Below are 19,107 nucleotides of genomic sequence, written 5' to 3'. Positions count from 1 at the left end.
AGGAAAATGTCCAGAGTCTTGTTACTCATACAGACCAATTTCCCTTCTGAATGTGGATAGAAAATTGCTTTCTAAAATTCTAGCCACAAGATTAGAGGACTCACTGCCACTAATTGTGAAAGGAGACCAAACTGGCTTCATTAGGGGCCGTAAGTCATGCAACAACGTCAGGCGGCTTCTTAATGTAATTCAAGCCTACCAACAAAGTGCTGTGGATGGTCTTGTGCTCTCCCTAGATGCTGAGAAAGCATTTGATCGTGTGGAGTGGTCTTACCTATTATTTGCTCTAAATAAATTTGGTCTGGGGGACAACTTTATAAAATGGGTGAAAGTTTTATATGATGATCCTCAGGCTGCTGTCCTTACTAATGGGCTACGGTCAAATAGCTTCTCTATACACAGAGGTACCAGACAGGGCTGTCCTTTATCCCCCCTCCTCTTTGCACTCGTTATGGAACCACTAGCCGAGGCCATCAGGGTAACGCCTGCTATACAGGGGCTGCTCATTGGTGATGTTCACCATAAAATAAGCTTGTATGCTGATGATGTCCTGATATTCATCTCTAGTCCCGAGACTTCAATTACATCTCTTATTAATATTATTGAATTATTCAGCGAATTCTCAGGCTACAAGATTAACCTTACTAAGTCAGAGGCTATGCCACTTGGTAGCCTACACTCTATACCTAATACTTCTCCCCCCTTCCCTTTTAAATGGTCTCCCTCAGGTTTCATGTATCTGGGTATATTTGTAACTCCTAAATTCCAGCTAATGTACAAAGCCAATTTTGTTCCCTTGTTTGATACAATAAGACAGGATCTGGATCGCTGGAACTCTCTCCCGATTTCTTGGTTGGGTAGAATATCCCTCTTGAAAATGAACATTTTACCTAGACTACTTTACCCAATCCAAATGATCCCAGTAAGGTAATAAAGGATGTAAATGGATGGCTAAGTTCCTTTATATGGAGTAAACGCAAGCCAAGACTTAAGATGGCAATATTGCAGCTGCCAAGTTCTATGGGCGGCTTGGACCTGCCCAATATCAGGTTCTATCAATGGTGTGCCCACCTTTGTTATATTTCTGACTGGATCACAAATGATGACTCCTCTATTTGGATAGACATTGAGACTTCTCTTTCAAAATACCCCTTACAGGATCTTTTATTTTTCAGAAGTTTCAAGTCTGTAGAAGATCACTGCAATAATCCCATTACACTTAACACACTCAAAGTATGGAGGTCAGTTCAACGCTTCCTGGGAACGTCCAAACTAACCTCTGCTCTTACCCCAATTCTTAACAACCCAGATTTCAGTCCAGGATTGCTGGATGCTGGCTTTAACTTATGGCTTAATAAGGGCATACGCAGGCTAAATGACTTATTTGCTGATAAGATTTTGTTGCCATTTGAGCAGATGGTCGAGAAATATCGACTCCCAAAGCAGGACTTTTTCCGCTTCCTACAAGTAAGACATTATATTCTGAAGAGCACCACCTTAATTGGTAACCCTGATGTGTCTGTCATTGAAAGAATGCTTTTTTTCCCACAAAGGAAAATGTCTGTAAGTCTGTTTTATGATACTTTAAGGTCCTTTTCTGCTGTCAACACACAGAGGGTGAAACAAGTGTGGGAGAAAGAATTGTCTGTTACTATTGACGAAGAGATGTGGGAGGACATTTGGAGATATGCAAAAACAATATCTATATGTAACCGTACTAGAGCAATCCAATTAAGAATAATACACAGATTGCATATATCCCCAAATCGCAGACATGCTTTTAGCCCCACTTCCTCTTCCCCTCAGTGTCTTAAATGCAAAACTGATACAGGCACCCTAACACATTGTTTATGGTCATGTACCAAAATACAAAGATACTGGTCTGGTGTTCTGCAAGAAATTGAAAAGATCCTAGGGGTTGATCTAGAATTGGACCCAGTTTCTTTACTGTTAGGTCTCCCTAGTAGGCATGTTACTTCTGTTGGTAAAAGGAGGCTTTACAACATCCTTACCTTCACAGCGAGGAAAAACATCCTTTTACAGTGGATTAGTGATAAGGTTCCTTCTATTAAAGATTGGCATAAGATACTATTTGAATGGGTGCCTCTGGAATATCTGACATGTACATTGCATTCTAAAACAGACCAGTTCTACAAAGTATGGGAACCTTATCTAAATTACCTAGAACCTGAGGTATCAGCTATTATGCTGCAAGGATTCTCTTAGAATGGTGGGGATCTATGTATTTCAGAACTACACTGTACGTTCCATGTGTGGAACCTAACCTCTTGGTTTAAACTGAGCTTTTTTGTTTAATTTCTGTTTGTAAGTTTGTTTAAAATGTTTGTATTGAGAGACGCAATGATGGGGATGGGGTGAGAGAAGCACAGAGCGGGAAGAGGAAAATGGTGTACGTATGTATGGGTGTGTATATGTGTGTGTGTGTGTGCGTGTATGTATACATATGTGTGTGTATATGCATGGGTATATGTATGTGTGTGTATGTATGTGTATGTATGTATGTGTATATAAATGCACGTAGATATGTGTAAGTGGGTGCTGTTTTTCTTGTTTTTGTTCTGTGCTTTGTCTCTGTTCTTGTATCTCTTAATATGGGTGAAAATTGTGAAATTCCAATAAAAATACTGTTACAAAAAAAAAAAAAATGTTGTTCATGAATAGGAAGAACATTGTAGCGCGATGGTTACGCAAAAATCAGGAGGGGCAAGAGGAATGCCATTGTGCCTTAGGGCGGTACAGGCAATCAAAATGGTGTTGCATAGCACGGCTTCCATTACAATGGGTCAAAAATTAGATTTGTATGTTCCACACGCAGTAGCAACCATAGTGGACAGCCCGAAAACACAACATGTTACTAGTGCAAGATGGACAAACTGGGAGTGAATCACATACATGTGACCCAGATCAGATTACACCAAAACCTAGGCCTGATTTGCAAGAGACAGCATTGGAATCGGGAAAAGTATTGTATACAGATGGCTCTAGTAACATGACCACAAAAAAAGAAGAGAGTAACGGGGTACGCTGTGTGTGGTAAGCATTTGGAGTAGTTGATGATTTGGGTACATTGTGGTCACAACGGGGCATGTTAACAGCGACAGGAACACCAATAAAAAATGGTCTGGAGGTAGAGGCATTATTAGAAGCATGTCAGTTAACCAGTAAATTAGCAGTGGTGAAATGTGAACCTCATACTAGTCGTACAGATAATATCGGCATAGGTAATCGTAAAGCAGACGAAATGGCTAAGGCGGCTGCCTTGGTGAGAGAAAGAGTTAGAGAACCACATGTAATATTGCGGATTTCTTACGATGAGAAATTGGCTACATTTGCCGCAGGAAAATTTATTTGGGGTTGAAGATTCTAGGCGAAATGCCAGGGGAATGGATTCTAAAGGTAACACATTTCAATTACATGGCCAAACAGTCCTTGCAAATGCAGAAGGCCTTAGGTTTGTTTAAATCATTAGACATTTTATGTGGTTTTATTTTTAAATACATTTACATTTTATGTCGTCTTATTCTGGAATGGAATTCTAGAATGGACGAAAGGGTGGAGGGGTCACGAGGAATTAGTATAGAGGTCACAAGGAATTAGTATAAGGGTCACGAGGAATTAGTATAGGGATTACAAGACCTAAAAATGTACTTTACATTTTTTATGTGGTGTGGTGGTTATGGAGAATCATGGAGAAAAGGAGACCAGTGAATCGCTAGACTCGGTGGAGAGATAATGTCACCGTTTAGTGGGATTTATTGGATGGGGTCTTTTCAATTTAGTTGTGAATAGGATACAGCGAGAGAGAATTGCTAAAGCACGATGAGGGGTGGGGGGCGCTGCTAACATTTATTTGGCCTGAGAGTCTCCAGAAACGTATCTCTAAGTGTCATCCTGAGGGGAGGTGGTTTGTTAGGGGAATCACTGGATGATAGCTTGGGACAACCATGAACTGTTTTTTGTTGTCTTTTGTTTTACCCTGTATTCAGAATTGTTATGTTACATCACATCAATGAGTGGTGCTAAGTTATTAAACATGTACTTTGTTTCTCTTTTCTTTTCAAGTCAATATTTTTTTTAGGTTTTGTGGAACATGACGGACATTGTTCCAGAGGAGGGAATGTTGTAAATTGACTAACTGACTTGAGAATGTGTTCGTATGTTTATAACTGTAGAAAATGCATTAGGAGTAGTGACGTGTGTGTTCTGGGTTAGATGTAATGATAGAGGAGTACCGTGTGTTCTGGGTTAGATGTAATGATAGAGGAGTATCGTGTGTTCTGGGTTAGATGTAATGATAGAGGAGTACCGTGTGTTATGGGTTAGATGTAATGATAGAGGTGTACCGTGTGTTCTGGGTTAGATGTAATGATAGAGGAGTACCGTGTGTTCTGGGTTAGATGTAATGATAGAGGAGTACCGTGTGTTCTGGGTTAGATGTAATGATAGAGGAGTACCGTGTGTTCTGGGTTAGATGTAATGATAGAGGTGTACCGTGTGTTCTGGGTTAGATGTAATGATAGAGGAGTACCGTGTGTTCTGGGTTAGATGTAATGATAGAGGAGTACCGTGTGTTCTGGGTTAGATGTAATGATAGAGGAGTACCGTGTGTTCTGGGTTAGATGTAATGATAGAGGTGTACCGTGTGTTCTGGGTTAGATGTAATGATAGAGGAGTACCGTGTGTTCTGGGTTAGATGTAATGATAGAGGAGTACCGTGTGTTCTGGGTTAGATGTAATGATAGAGGAGTACCGTGTGTTCTGGGTTAGATGTAATGATAGAGGAGTACCGTGTGTTCTGGGTTAGATGTAATGATAGAGGAGTATCATTCCCCAGAGACTGTATATTGTTACAGGAGATAGCTCATAGAAGAGGGAGAGCAGATAACTGTACACAATATGGGGATTTAGTTGAACATTACACATACTGTACCTAGATCATGGTGAGAGTAAAAGAGATAGTGGTGGCATATCAGACACTATGGTAAACTTTCACGACACCTGTGACTCAGAGTTTTGTTATTCCCAACTCATTAATTTTTCTCCAATTTCTAACCGACAGTGAACATTTGACAGATTACATGCAGGAGTTATTCTCATGGCAGTCGTGGTAGGGACAGTAGCTGAAGGAGCAGTACTAGTAGCGAAGGATACTATATTGACAGCATGGAATTGGACTACTGTGCAAATGAGGGGTATTGTGAGACTATAGTCATAGGCCATGTTGGAAGTAGCAGTGGTTACTTTAGTAGCAGGGTAGGGATATCAGTTTATGACGACTCATGTCACATGGATTGGTAACTGGTAACTGGGGGACTGATGGGAGGACAGGGGATGCGGTTATTCAAATGTCACAAATTACGTTGTCAGGAAATGACCCATGTGTTGCAGTGTGTATTTCCTCAGGTGAAACCAGAGATATAACCAAGGGCACGGGCTGAATTCTGGATATTGAGTGTACATCAAGAGACACCAGGCGGGGGTGTTGGGACAGAGTTGGTTTGGGACACACGCTACTCCGTACAGTACCTGCTGCGATAAAGATTGTCATGTCTCTCCTTGGGGGGTGCATAGTTCTTACGTGAAGTGAGGTCCAGCTGCATAATGGGTGATGACACCATGACAGTGACGACACCATGACAGAGGAAGCGGAGAGAGAGAGAGAGAGAGAGAGAGAGAGAGAGAGAGAGAGAGAGAGAGAGAGAGAGAGACTAGAGTCCACTGTAAGACATACAGATGGGTTAGGTCTGGGAGCTACTATAAACATCATAGTTGGTTTGGGGTTTAGCTGCTTTATGGGTTAATGCATCATAAGATAGAGGATAGAGGGGTAATTGTACTCTGAACAAAATGTTGAAGGCATTGATGTGAAAGCATGTACAGTGCTGAGTTACCTCAAGAGGATGAAACGTGGATTAGGGATACACACTTGCATATCAGGTGACGTGCCTATCAGGTGAAATGGAGGAGACGGGGAACAAAGTGAAAATGACATGACTTGGGAACACCTCTCGGAACCTGGGGCCTAAAGGGGAAGACTGGGCGAAAGCATGTATAAGCGTTTTAGAGCTTTAATTTTTGTGGAACCCAGCAGGAAAGTATACTGGAGGCATAGAGTCAGGTGAAGAGAGAGTGGGAATTGTCATGGTCTCAGACTTTGGCTTTCATGCATATATAATTATGCATAGTTTATCACATCATTAATACTGTCATGTTTTGTGTATCTTTTTGTTGCTTTCCAATTCTTGTGCTACTACTCTCTTAGGAACCAGAAGGGGGAAGTGGAGAAACTTAAAGCTGCTCCATCTGACATAGAACGAGACAGCAGATTCAGCTGGAATGGCTTTTTGTTGTGTGATGACAGATGGAAATAAAACTGTGTGATCATAGTACAGAGGCCATACGTCTCAAAATTTGTAAACCTCGCAGTGAATGTTTGTTGATCGTTTGTTCCATTTGTTCGTTTGTTTAATTCATGTTTTATAATCATTTGTTCGTTTTTTTATTCATGTTTTATTATCATTGTTTATCCATTTATTAGTCATTTCCAAGTTTATGTAAATTGAACATTAGGATGCTATTGTTCAAGAGGAGGGACTGTTGGATTCGACATTTTGAACATTGAGATATTAAAGACATGATAGATCAGACGCATAAGTATATTAAGGAGTGATATCTGTAGAAAGACAGTGGCTGTGGAATGTGCTGGGTGGACGGGAGGAGCTCAAAGGATTGCTATAGGGGAGGCAGATAGACACCTGTGGACTAGAAGAAGGAGGGGTTGAGGTCAGGAGGTGAGGTCAGATCCCCTGAAGGGAGTAATAAAGGTTTACTACCCTTTTCCTGTGGAACCATAAGATGTAAGGATTGGAGAGAAGGAGGAGTGTCTTAAGCTGATATGAGAGAAATGTTGGGTTGTCTGAATAACAGCTGAACAGAACCTTCGGGAAGAATTAAACTTTGTTAAAGCTTCTCTTGTGTCTGTGAGTAATTTACTCTGAAAAATAAGAACCTAACACCCTGAATCAAATGATGAAACCAGCAGCCAAACGATTTAAGATATTCTGGTGTTTTTTTCAGCTCAATATGAGTTTTTATTAGTCAGTAAAGGAATGTAACGTTATTGATCTGTCCGTTTCCCCTAGCTAATTCCCTCCTTTTCACACTGACATGGTATATACAGCTCTATAGACTTCACTGTCATAGTACGCAGTCAGTACACAACACTATGCTCATCATGTCTTAGCAGGATCAGATGGTGACAGGTGTCCCTGCAGGGTCAGACAGCCAGGGAAGACCAGTCTGTGACAGTGCAGAGGGGAACTTTTGCAGATACACCAATTTATTTTCTCTGTGCAGCAAACACTGGACAAGCAAGAAGCTTCAACGATTGACAAGGCAGTCCGACTAACCTCTAAAATTGATTTCCAAACTGTATCAAGGGTTGATAGGCTTTTCCCGATGACACAAAGCATATAAAACAAAAATGGGAGAAAGACCTGGGAGACACTATTGATGATGAATGGATACTGATATGTTAGAATGCCCAGTCATGTTCATATAATCTCAGACATAAATTACAGCCGTTTAAGACCATCCATAGAACATATAATATGCCAGTGAAACTGAATTACATGCCATCAGAAATGTTATTCCTCTGCTGGAGGTGTAAAACACTAAAGGGGACATATTTGCATATGTTATGATCTTGTGAAGGCTGGTGAATTCTTGTGAATTCTGGCAAAGAGAGTATGTTCTTGTATCTCAGAGTGTCTACAGACTCTCTCTTCTCCCTGTTTTTGTTTACTTGGAAATGTTGATACTGGAGACTGATATCAGAAGAAACTACGTAAACTAGCATTTATAGCAGCTGTCACGCCCTGATCTGTTTCACCTGTCCTTGTGATTGTCTCCACCCCCTCCAGGTGTCGCTTATTTTCCCCAGTGTATGTATCCCTGTGTTTCCTGTCTCTCTGTGCCAGTTTGTCTTGTACGTTTCCAAGTCAACTAGTGTTTTTCCTGTACTCCTGCTTTTTGCGTTCTCCTTTTTCTAGTCCTCCTGGGTTTTGACCCTTGCCTGTTTCTGGACTTTGAACCTGCCTGCCTGACCATTCTGCCTGCATTGACCACGAGCCTGTCTGCCACTCTGTACCTCCTGGACTCTGATCTGGTTTTGACCTTTTTGCCTGTCTATGACCATTCTCTTGCCTACCCCTTTGGATTAATAAACATTGTAAGACTCCAACCATCTGCCTCCTGTGTCTGCATTTGGGTCTCGCCTTGTGCCTTGATAGCGGCTACGAAATGCATTGCCATTCATTGCAAGGCTGTTTATCCTCCCACAATGGATGGAAGAAATGTCAAGTTATGTATCACTAAACTTGATTTATTACAAGATTAAGGGTACACTGCAACTTTCATAAGGTCTGGATGCCTTATATGGAATACTGTACGACAAAAGGAGTTTGTATTGGAAACATGCCCACATCAGGGGAATTACCTATTTAGGCATCCCCTAGCTGCCGGGCAGCTCAGTCCTGACCCTGGGGGTCTGCTGTCCTGTTGGTTGTCACTCTGGCCTTGGCCTAACACACCTGGAACCAATTATGAACGTGTCACTAAGATCCTAAAGCTGAGTGGGGTGTGTTGGGTTGGGGCGCTGCAGGGCCGTGGACCCCTAGGGGCAGGACGGGTTGACCCAGCAATATTGTATTCAAGTAAAAAAAGAGCTCCACAGTACTATTATGCCTATTATATCAATTATATGGAGGGTCTACTGTTTCTGTGTGTTAATGTGTATGTGTTTTAGAAAACATTTATTTTCCAAATCTTTCCTTGGGAAGGAAGTTGTGTTTTGGGAAGAGTTGACTAGATTGGTGGGGGTCGGGGCATGCAGGTGGCTTGGTTGGTCGGTCTGGCTGAAATTTGATAAAGAGGTTGTCTTAAGACATTCAAACGTCTTTGTACTTTATCTGTAAGAGTTGTTCATTTATTAGGCTATTAGTTAAAGGTGCAACACAATATTGACTATTGAATTACTTTTGATCTAGTTCAGTCTTATCAATCACTTAAACATATTTAATGTCGTTCTCTTTGTCGTTCTAAATAGAGACCGCTAGAAGGGCCATGGGTCATATTAGATTGTGTAGAAACCTTTAGATGCCCCCAAATAAGGGAGGACCCCCCCAGACCCCTGCCAAGTTATGCCCCCGTCTTCTAAAACCAAAGTTGCACCCCTGTATATTTAATTTGTATTTCAGAGCTGTAGTCTAACTTTCCAATAAATGGTGAAATGATATTAGGATAGCTATGAGGCTCGTATGTGTAAAATAATTATATTTTGAGACCAAAGTAATGGTGGATTGATGAGAAACATATGAAATGGTTTCTGAGGGAATTGCCCTGGTACTGACATTTTCAGTGTCTTCAAGAATTGTAAAGATGAATTTAAAGGTATTCTCCGGGTTGGCTGGTTGGGAAGTGCTTGTAATGTATAAAGGAACAGGTGGGAACCATACTGTAGGTGTAAAGAGCAATGAAATGTATCTGGCAGAAATATAACACTAAGTCTTAAGTCCAGCCATCACCTATTTCAATGACAGAACAACAGATTTGACACTTATGTGAGCAATTGTTTTGTTTGTTCTTGTGGTGATTTAGAACATTTTGGCAGCAGGGTTAAATGACTCTTGCATTATAATGGTCTTGCTTTTGACACTTAGATTTGCTTAGAAACGACTGCTCCTGGTCACCGTCATTACATCCTGCAGGGCTTTGACATGCTAACTGTACCAAAAATGGAGGGACACTCAGTCAATGACATTGAACAAAGGACAAGTCTTCAGTTCCTATTGATTTTCGCCACAAAGTGCTTCTTGGCAACAATGCTTTGGCACAATTATTTCCCATTGAAGAAATGATTGAAGATGTGAAATTGAAGTCTTCCACCAGAAAAATAAAACTTAATGCTGGCGTAGACATAGACCTTGACCTTTTCTCAATTGGATTTCCTCAACTCCTGCGTCCTCTCGGATCATTTTGAAAAAGGTCAAAGGTTATTGAAGATTGGCGGCGAGGAAAGGGAACGTGGACGAAAATATGTTTGTATGAAATCAAATGTTCTATTATCAGAAAACAAGGTAAGACCCAAGTGCAGACTGTATGAAGTAACAATGTTTATTGTAACAGGCAAACGACAGGTCAAGGCAGGCAGGGGTCGATAATCCAGAGTAGAGGCCAAGGTAGAGGACGGCAGGCAGGCTCATTCAGAGTGGTCAGGCAGGTTGGTACAGGTTCAGGACAGGCAAGGGTCAAAAACCAGGAGGCCGAGAAAAAGTGAGACTAGGAAAAAAATCCAGGCGCTGAGAAAAAAAACCAATGGTTGACTTGGCAAAAGAAAACAAACTGGCACAGACAGATAGAAAACACAGGTATAAATACCCAGAGGATAAGTGGGGAAGATGGGCGACACCTGGAGGGGGTGGAGACAAGCACAAGGACAGGTGAAACAGATCAGGGCTGGACAATTATATTGACAAGATAGTCGAGCAACCACTCTAACAATGGGAATACATGTTCTCAAAGGTGGAAGGCAGGCAGGTGAGAGGATGCGAGATCAAGTGGCACCATTCTAGCCAATGAGAGGGCAGATACGTGTGTGAACAACAGCTACAAATTTTATTCAGAGCTAATCTGCCCTGAGTTCCCTGCAAATGTGAATGTGTCTATTTCTTTGATTTATTCTATGCTATCCTTCCAATTTGAATGGCAGCTGAGCTCTGTGAATGAAATCATCATATTTGACATATCATTGTGTTTTTTCTCCTGCTTGTGGGTTTTTGCAGCATGGGCGCACACACAGACATCTATAGAACACAATATTGCTATGCTGCGATCACGTGGACATGAAGAGGTAACTGAACTGTTCGTTGAGTGATCGTTATTCTAGTTCCAAATGAACATGCTATAAATCAAATTGACAACAAACTGTCAAAAATGTTGATCATACCACAAATGATTTTCATTTTTAGCTTTTTATTTATCGCGCAACATAAAACAATATTGTGGGTTGTACCACATACACTATGTATTCACATGATACACCATACAGCTACAAAGAGAGACTGAACAAAACAAAACAACTTTTTACATACTGCATACTTGACGTGAAAAAATAGAACCAAGAACAATCTTTGAACTCAAAAAGGAATGTAGCTGCCAGTTGTGGTGTTTAGTTTGTTTTCTGTTTATTTGGGGCAGGATTTAAGCTTGAGCCCAGCTTGAGAACTGAGAGGGGGGTATAAATGGTGATAATATTTGTGTGTGTGTTTATGAGAAAGAGAAAGGGGGACAGAGAGAGGGGGAGGGAGAGAGGGGGGGATGAGGGAGAGAAGGAGAAAAGGATAGAGTGATGGACTGATTATTATATAATTAATTTCAAAGTTGCTGAAATGATGAGTCCACCTATATCAATCAGCGCATTTATAACAACCTAAGTATTACAATACTTATATTTGATCAAATTAGCCTCACGTAGCCAATTAGCAATTACATTTTTTGTTGACCAAATTCGATTCTCTCTCATTGACCTCCATACAAAAATTCTTCTTCGTGGTCATATTTTCACGTACAGATTTTGGGCTGCGTAAACCCTCTCACTTCGCCTCTTCCTCTCTGATGAAATATTCCTCTTGCGTGTCATCAGGCAAATTACGTTTACAGTGGTGTATGCCAAAATAAACGTGTAATTTTTAAAATTTAAATTAAGCTAATTAAATTAGTTGTGCAAGACCTTTTATAGATAAAATGCGACACTTCTTCTTCTTCGGTCATGCTTTAACCTCAGACCTCCAAGGAATCCTTGCAGGAAAGATATCATCCCATTATGAGAGAAAATAGGGTAATTGCATCAAAGTACACCCTGCAACTGATTGGCGACTCTTTTGATTTGGGTGATGAGGTTGAACAATGTTGGATTGGACGTTGCAGGATGTTTCATTCGGTCCAACATGTGTAATTTGTTGACCTGGTCAGTGGTTATTTGATTGGTACAGTGTACAGATGGGTAATGGAGGGCGAGGCAGAAATGACAAGGTACTGTGTCATGTCCAGAAGTCGTGATAGAGGCAAGGCACGATGAGGTGCAAAATACATTTTATTCACAGCTAATCTGTCCTGAGTTCCCTCCAAATGGGAACGTGTCTATTTGTGTGATTTATTCTATGCTATACTTCCAATTTGAATGGCAGCTGATCTCGGTGAATGAAATCATCATATTTTGCATATCATTGTGCTTTTCCTCCTGCTGCTGGGCTCTTGCTGCAAGGTCGTACATGCGCACACACACAGAGACAGACAGACAGCGGGAAACAGTGAGGGACAGAGACAGACAGTCAGACAGAGACAGTCAGACAGACAGCGGGAAACAGTGAGAGACAGACACAGACAGAGACACAGACAGACAGACAGACAGACAGACAGACAGACAGACAGACAGACAGACAGACAGACAGACAGACAGACAGACAGACAGACAGACAGACAGACAGACAGACAGACAGACAGACAGACAGACAGACAGAGACAGACAGACAGACAGTGAGAGACAGACAAATAGACAGAGACAGTCAGACAGAGACAGTCAGACAGACAGTGAGAGACAGTGAGAGGCAGACACAGACAGATAGACAGACAGACAGAACATAATATTGCTGTGCTGCCACCACGTGGACATAAAGAGGTAACTGAACTGTGCTTTGAGTGATCGTTATTCTAGTTCCAAACTAACATGCTATAAGTAAAATTGACCAAAAATTGTAAAAAATGTTGATCATACCACAAATGATTTTCATTTTTAGCTTTTTATTTATCGCGCAACATAAAACAATATTGTGGGTTGTACCACATACACTATGTATTCACATGATACACCATACAGCTACAAAGAGAGACTGAACAAAACAAAACAACTTTTTACATACTGCATACTTGACGTGAAAAAATAGAACCAAGAACAATCTTTGAACTCAAAAAGGAATGTAGCTGCCAGTTGTGGTGTTTAGTTTGTTTTCTGTTTATTTGGGGCAGGATTTAAGCTTGAGCCCAGCTTGAGAACTGAGAGGGGGGGTATAAATGGTGATAATATTTGTGTGTGTGTTTATGAGAAAGAGAAATGGGGGACAGAGAGAGGGGGAGAGGGGGGAGAAGGAGAAAAGGATAGAGAGAGAGAGCTGGAAAGTATGTGAGAAAATATGTGAGATGTGTAAGCAGTTAGTGAGTGTATAAGTACGTAAGAAAATAAGTGCATGAGGGAGAAAAATAGCGTGGGAGTACACAATTGTTCCAATATTGTTCCAATATTTTAACATTCTCCCCTCACCATTAAAATGTACAACATACCCAAAACAGTAATGTTTAATAGAATAGCTTCCGCACATACACTGCAACAAGTTTTCAATTAAGATAACAGTCTGTTCACTGCAATATAATATGATCATTCAATCCCCATACCAGTTAAAAGTACCTTATGGGGACAAGGATTAATAAAAGTGTATGTATGAAATGTGTGAGTGCTTCAATTCAACAGTTGTCTTTTTTTGTTTTGTTCACTGCCTTGAACATGAATGGGACGTTCCCATAAGATCAGCACCGGAGCAGTTCCCCATCCACTGAAACTGACATATTTAAAATAATAGTTCCTCTTATCATTCTAAGCGCTCTAAAAAATATCAGTGATATAACCCCCCTCCAACACACACACACTATTCCACGGGGGGCACCAGCCTCCTTTGAGCATGTTTCTGTTATTTCCATAACATCTTGTATAGAAATGTACAAAATTCATCTGAAGAATATAACGACCGGCACCCATTATTACATACGGATCATAAATATGACTGAATCATTATAACTGTGTGTGACTCATGCATTGTCGTTTTTTTAAAGGGGGGAGTTTGTTCTTAAAGTGAGAATAGAATAGAACAGTTGAAACAGGATCATGAGTAGTTGTGAGACAAAGGAACAGGCATATTTTCCAGCCCAGTCCCTAAATTAGTCAAAGTCCTGTTGGTCATGTCTGTGACAATCTATGACAATTAACAAAATACAATATTACAAACTATACTACCAGGTATTACCTGGTGTCTTCCAGTAATACACTGTACCTTCAGTCTGGTACTACAAGTGTTTAAGTTGACATGGTTTTTCATTAGGGTTACATCGTTTACTACTGTTATAATCACTATCGTTGATAATAATAACCAACAACCACATTAAAAAATGAGTTACGGCGGTGGCAACCTCTCACCTCATAGTCTAACACAATGAACAATATCGATGGCTGGGGCTACACCTCACCTCTGTCACTAGAGTTCTCTCACACATTTCTGATGAGTTTGATTCTGCACCTGTTTGATTCTCTTGTTTAAAAAAAAAAAAAAAAAAAAAAAACATATTTTGAGCTCTATTCAATCCGTATCGTTGAAGCGTTAATAGATTTCGTGTTAGAAACGTAGTCATTTCCGATTGCGCCGACATGAGATGCATTTAGCGGGAATGCCGTCTCTTCCAACACCAGACCGTTGCGTTTAAATTTCAATTGGGCTTTACCACTGAATTCCTGCGATACGGATTGATTACAGAGCCCTTCGTTTAGCATTGGTTCTCAGAACGGATAGCTAGATATCATACTCAGGTTTATAAGCAACCTGATTACTGATTAGGTCTATCTCTTCTCACAAAGGGGGACTGGTTGGTTGCTGTCAGAGGTATCGTGTAGTACAGTACTAATGAAATCTGGACAGCAGTATTGAGTATACATCTACAGACACAACAACATATTGGAAATCACTGTGTTGCTTTCTGCTGCTGAAGGCTGTCTGACAAACTGACTGGACTTAAAAGCCTGGAATCATTCATGATTTAGTCATTATCCCTCACCAGTTAAATAATCTTACCTAAATGTTTTAAATATTTACATTTTTTTTTATCTCCCCCCCCAAAAAAACACAAACCAAAAAAACGAAGCTTCAAGTTGTCAATAATCTGTTATTTTTTTCAAGATTAAAAGTGCTTTTATAAAATCTTTTCTTCTGTATGTACAATTTGTATTACCTATTAAAAAAAACGAAAAACAATCATCATTATCATGTAATAAATAAGAATAAAAAAGTGGATTAAAATGAGTTTAGATAAGAGAGCACACAGGGAAGCTGTGGACTAATGTTCATCATGTTTCTCTGTCCTCTCTGGTGCCTGTGTGTGTGTGTTTCTAGCTTTTTGCAACCATGACCAGTGTCTCTGCAACGTTGAGGTATAGAGAGCTCTATATCGACAACTTCATAAGCACCAGGGTTTTTCATCTCAGAAGTGAGCACCAAGCAGGCTCCGGTTCTCACACGCACACACACACACACACACACACACACACACACACACACACACACACACACACACACACACACACACACACACACACACACACACACACACACACACACACACACACACACACACACAAAAACAAAAAGCTAAGAGCTGGATACAACATGCAGCATTGCACTGCACTGAGTGAGAGGCCTCTCTAACAGGCTGAGGAGGATCTTAGTGCAAGATGTGGAAAAAAGATTCACAACCTCTTGTAGCCCAGTCTACTGTGGTGCACATTAGATAGAGACAGCTGGGATTCAACCCACTGACTGCAACACTTGATGACTTAGGGCCAATGCAGAGGCAGCCAGGATTGGTGAATAAGGTTTTACTGGCTCTGTTGGGACAATGTATGCATAGAGACAAACCTAGCTCTGCTTCAAGACAACAAACAGCACCATGCAGAAGCAGGACTGACTGACTGAGCCCTTGGTGTGTCGACATGCGTAGAGAAAGCACCAGTGTGTGTTTAGGAGTGCATTTCTGTCCACACACTATTCCCATCTTATGTCTCCGGTTTCAGTGTAAAGGCCTTTGCGTGGCCTGTGCTGCCTGCGGTCGTTGGAAGGACCAGACTTTGGCGGCCATGCCTCGGTGGTTTAAAGCAGTAAGGCATTGCTCTGTGCTGGCTGGATGACAAGAGCTTTGTGTGTGTGCGTGTGTCTGTGTGTATCAGTGCACCATTTTACAGGGGCTTACAGGGGAGTCATAGAACTGGAGGGATAGATCTCTCAACCAACACCTGAAGGATGACGAGGACTTCCAGTGCCTGTTGTTCTACTCACTCTACGTCTATGCCATAGAAGCACCCAATTCCTTATATTCAGCATCTAGTGCCATGAAGAGTAGAGAAATGGAGTGGCTGATATCCTCCCTGTGAAAAGGATGAAGGTCAACATGAAGCACCAATAGAGTGAGGTGGATTGGTAGGGTGAGAGGAACAATGACGAGAGAAGAACCCTTCTCTTCACAGCAAGGCAGACAAGACAGGAGTTTTTTTTTAAAGAGTTTGGGGACGTTGCTAAAAACCGGATGGTTCAGAGAAGTTTCTGTGGGTGGTGGCGTTTCTCTTCACTCTTTTGGTAATGATTAGTGATTGAAATGTTTAGAATTCCATGCTGTAAAGACTGTCTTGAGGAGCCTTGCAGTGCTGAGAAAGGCCATTCTCCAAGTACAGTCACAAGAATGTCAAAGGCCTAAGGAAAAACAACAAAGAAATGGGCAGATTTCCAGAAATATGGGAAAAAATAAAGATCCGACTGAGAGACAGAACCCCTCGGGGGAAAAACCTAAACCAATCACATCATTAATAACAACATGAATGACAAAACAACCATATCAAACAAAACAAACAAATCAACTCAGCATCAGAAAAATAACAATACCTGTAATAACAACATTGACAGTAACAATAGCAATCGTAATAATGTTGATAATAATAGTAATAATTAGGAGGATCATTAAAATTCTATGAAGAAGGAGAAGCGATGGAGTCCCCCCCGCGGAGGAAAGAGGACGAGCACCACAGGCAGCGTGTCTGTCTGGCCCAGGGTCTGGTCCAAACTGCTGCCTGACATGAGGTACAAAAACAAACAAAACAAAATGAGGAGTTAAACCAGTAGTCCCCCTCCTTCCAGCCCAGAGGAAACAGAGCAGGAAGAGAAGGATGGAGAGAGACACAGGACTAAAGGAAGGGCTGAGACACTCCTCCCTGGCCTGCTCAGCCCTCTCTCCCTCCACCAGTCTGTGTGTCCATCCATCCTCACACAAAGTGGCTGTAGGGCCCGGTGAGGGTGGTAAAGGCGTAGGGGGATACAGTGATGGTAGAGGTGGTGTGTCGCGTGGAGGCCAGCCGTGTCACCGGCCCCTCTCTCTTGTCCGTGGTCTGGCCAGGCCCCGGGCTGACTCCTGCTGCCGTGGCCCCCAATTTGCGTTTCTTCCCAGGTTTGATGTCCTCGTAGGGCAGCCCCAGTAGAGCTGCCTCCTGCTGCCTCTCTCTAGCCCGCTCCGCCAGCATCTTCATCTTGGCCTCCCAGATCCACTGGCCGTGGCACGGCTGGTTCATGTTCTTGTGCTGGTAGAACACTAGGGAGATGCGGGTGGGGTGAGAGCGGTCGGGCCTCTTGAGCGGTGTGGTGGCGTGCAACTCGCGCCGGGCGCACTCAATCAGGATGGACCCGTGGGCGGGCGCCACCGCCACCCCTCCGATGCTGGGGTCCAAGAAGTTATGCTCGCTGTCCGACCACCGCTCTTCCTCCTCGAGGTTGCGAGGAGTCTCAGCCTGGGACTGTCCATCTGACTGCTGTAGGGCATCGGGGAACAAGCGTCCCTCTGGGGCCGGGGACGGTGTACCTGCCATAGAGCCTCCGGAAGACTTCCAGGCCTTCTCCTGGAGCCCCAAGGGGGTCGAGCCCCAACTCTCGCCCGCCTTGGACCACATCTTGTCTGGGAAGCCTCCGACGGGACTGGGGCTATAACCAGCAGGAACCATGCCCATGGGCCAAGCCTTAGGCTGAGGGCTGGAATCAGGGCTGTCCCAGTGGTGGGGGGTGCCGGGGTGTGAGGAGGGAAAGGGGGACGGGGGTATCTTTATGGAGGGGGACGGGGAGGGAGCAGGGGAGGCTGTGGGGGTGTTTGGGCCATGGTAAGAGTTCCACTGCTGGGAGTATGGGGAGGGCTGTTGTGGGGGATGCTGATGCTGCTCTTGGAGGTATGGGGACTGGAAAGTCTGGTGAGGTCCGTGCTGGTGAAACTGCTGCTTGTCTGACGTGAAGGGAGCCTCCGGGTGGCCTGGTGGTTGGAGGTTGCCTTCCCAACTGCTGGGCACCCTAATGCCGTTGGGCTTGTGCCCATGCCAGGGCCCTCCAGCAGCACCAGGCTGAAGGGTGGTGCTGGGCATGCTGGGACAGCTCTGGGCATTGACCTCCTTATAAACTGGCATATCCATGGGCTCCTGCTTGATGACGGGGGTCCCTCTGTGGGAGGGCTCTGAGGAGGCTGAGGAGGGACGTGATTGGTTGTAGTCAGGCTGGTGAGGGTGTGGGTAAGTGCTGCGTTGGTGTTGGTTGGCTGGGTCTCCGTGCTGCTGCTGCTCAAGGTGGCCTGGGCTCGAGTAGGAGTGAGCCAGCCTGGCCTGGAGGCTCTGAACATCTGGCTTCTTGTCCACAGGACTGTGGGAAAACTTGGGCCCCATGTGGTGCCAGGAGCCGTTGCAGCCCTCGTAAGTGAGCTCATGGGGGAAAAGTGTGCTAGGGTTGGGGGGGTAGGTGTAGTAGCTATAGGGCAGTGCTGCCGGTAGATTAGGGCGGTAGCCATTGACAGGGCCTGGTGGAGGTGGAAGTGCAGGGGGCTGGCCATTGGAAGAGAGGCCTCCCCGTGCGTAGTAGCCAGGGCGGGAGGGGTAGACGTGGTAGGGGTCGGCAGCCTGGGCAGGGTAGCCCTCCAGCTGACCATGGAAGGGCTGGAAGCGCTGGTCCACTGGCTCCTTCTTTATGGTGGGCTTCACCTCCTGCTTAGGGATGGCTGTGGAGGAGGGAAGATAGAGGGGTAATAAGATGGGTAAGATCAAGCGGTTTTAATGGTTGACTTGGTTGGACTTTTGGGATTGATGAGTTTGATTCCTACATGGGCTGCATACTGTAAGCCGACTAGCTATAGGTGTTA

At 43.2% G+C, this 19,107-nt stretch overlaps 1 protein-coding gene across 3 annotated transcripts in view; it reads right to left on the bottom strand.

Annotated features, from left to right (window-relative positions):
- Positions 1-13,626: 13,626 nt before the first annotated feature.
- The window catches only part of tet3 (tet methylcytosine dioxygenase 3), a 44,421-nt gene continuing 38,940 nt past the window's right edge, over positions 13,627-19,107 (bottom strand). For all 3 annotated transcript variants that reach the window (XM_024417852.2, XM_042320689.1, XM_042320690.1), the window contains one exon: positions 13,627-18,966. In XM_024417852.2, the coding sequence (XP_024273620.2) occupies positions 17,207-18,966 (1,760 nt within the window). In that variant the 3' untranslated portion in view covers positions 13,627-17,206. The remainder of the gene's footprint in view (positions 18,967-19,107) is intronic.

The sequence above is a fragment of the Oncorhynchus tshawytscha genome, linkage group LG04 (assembly GCF_018296145.1).
Source record: "Oncorhynchus tshawytscha isolate Ot180627B linkage group LG04, Otsh_v2.0, whole genome shotgun sequence".
Lineage (NCBI taxonomy): Eukaryota > Metazoa > Chordata > Actinopteri > Salmoniformes > Salmonidae > Oncorhynchus > Oncorhynchus tshawytscha.
The sequence above is the reverse complement of the archived record's forward strand: the minus strand, read 5'-3'. Positions and strand labels throughout refer to the sequence as shown.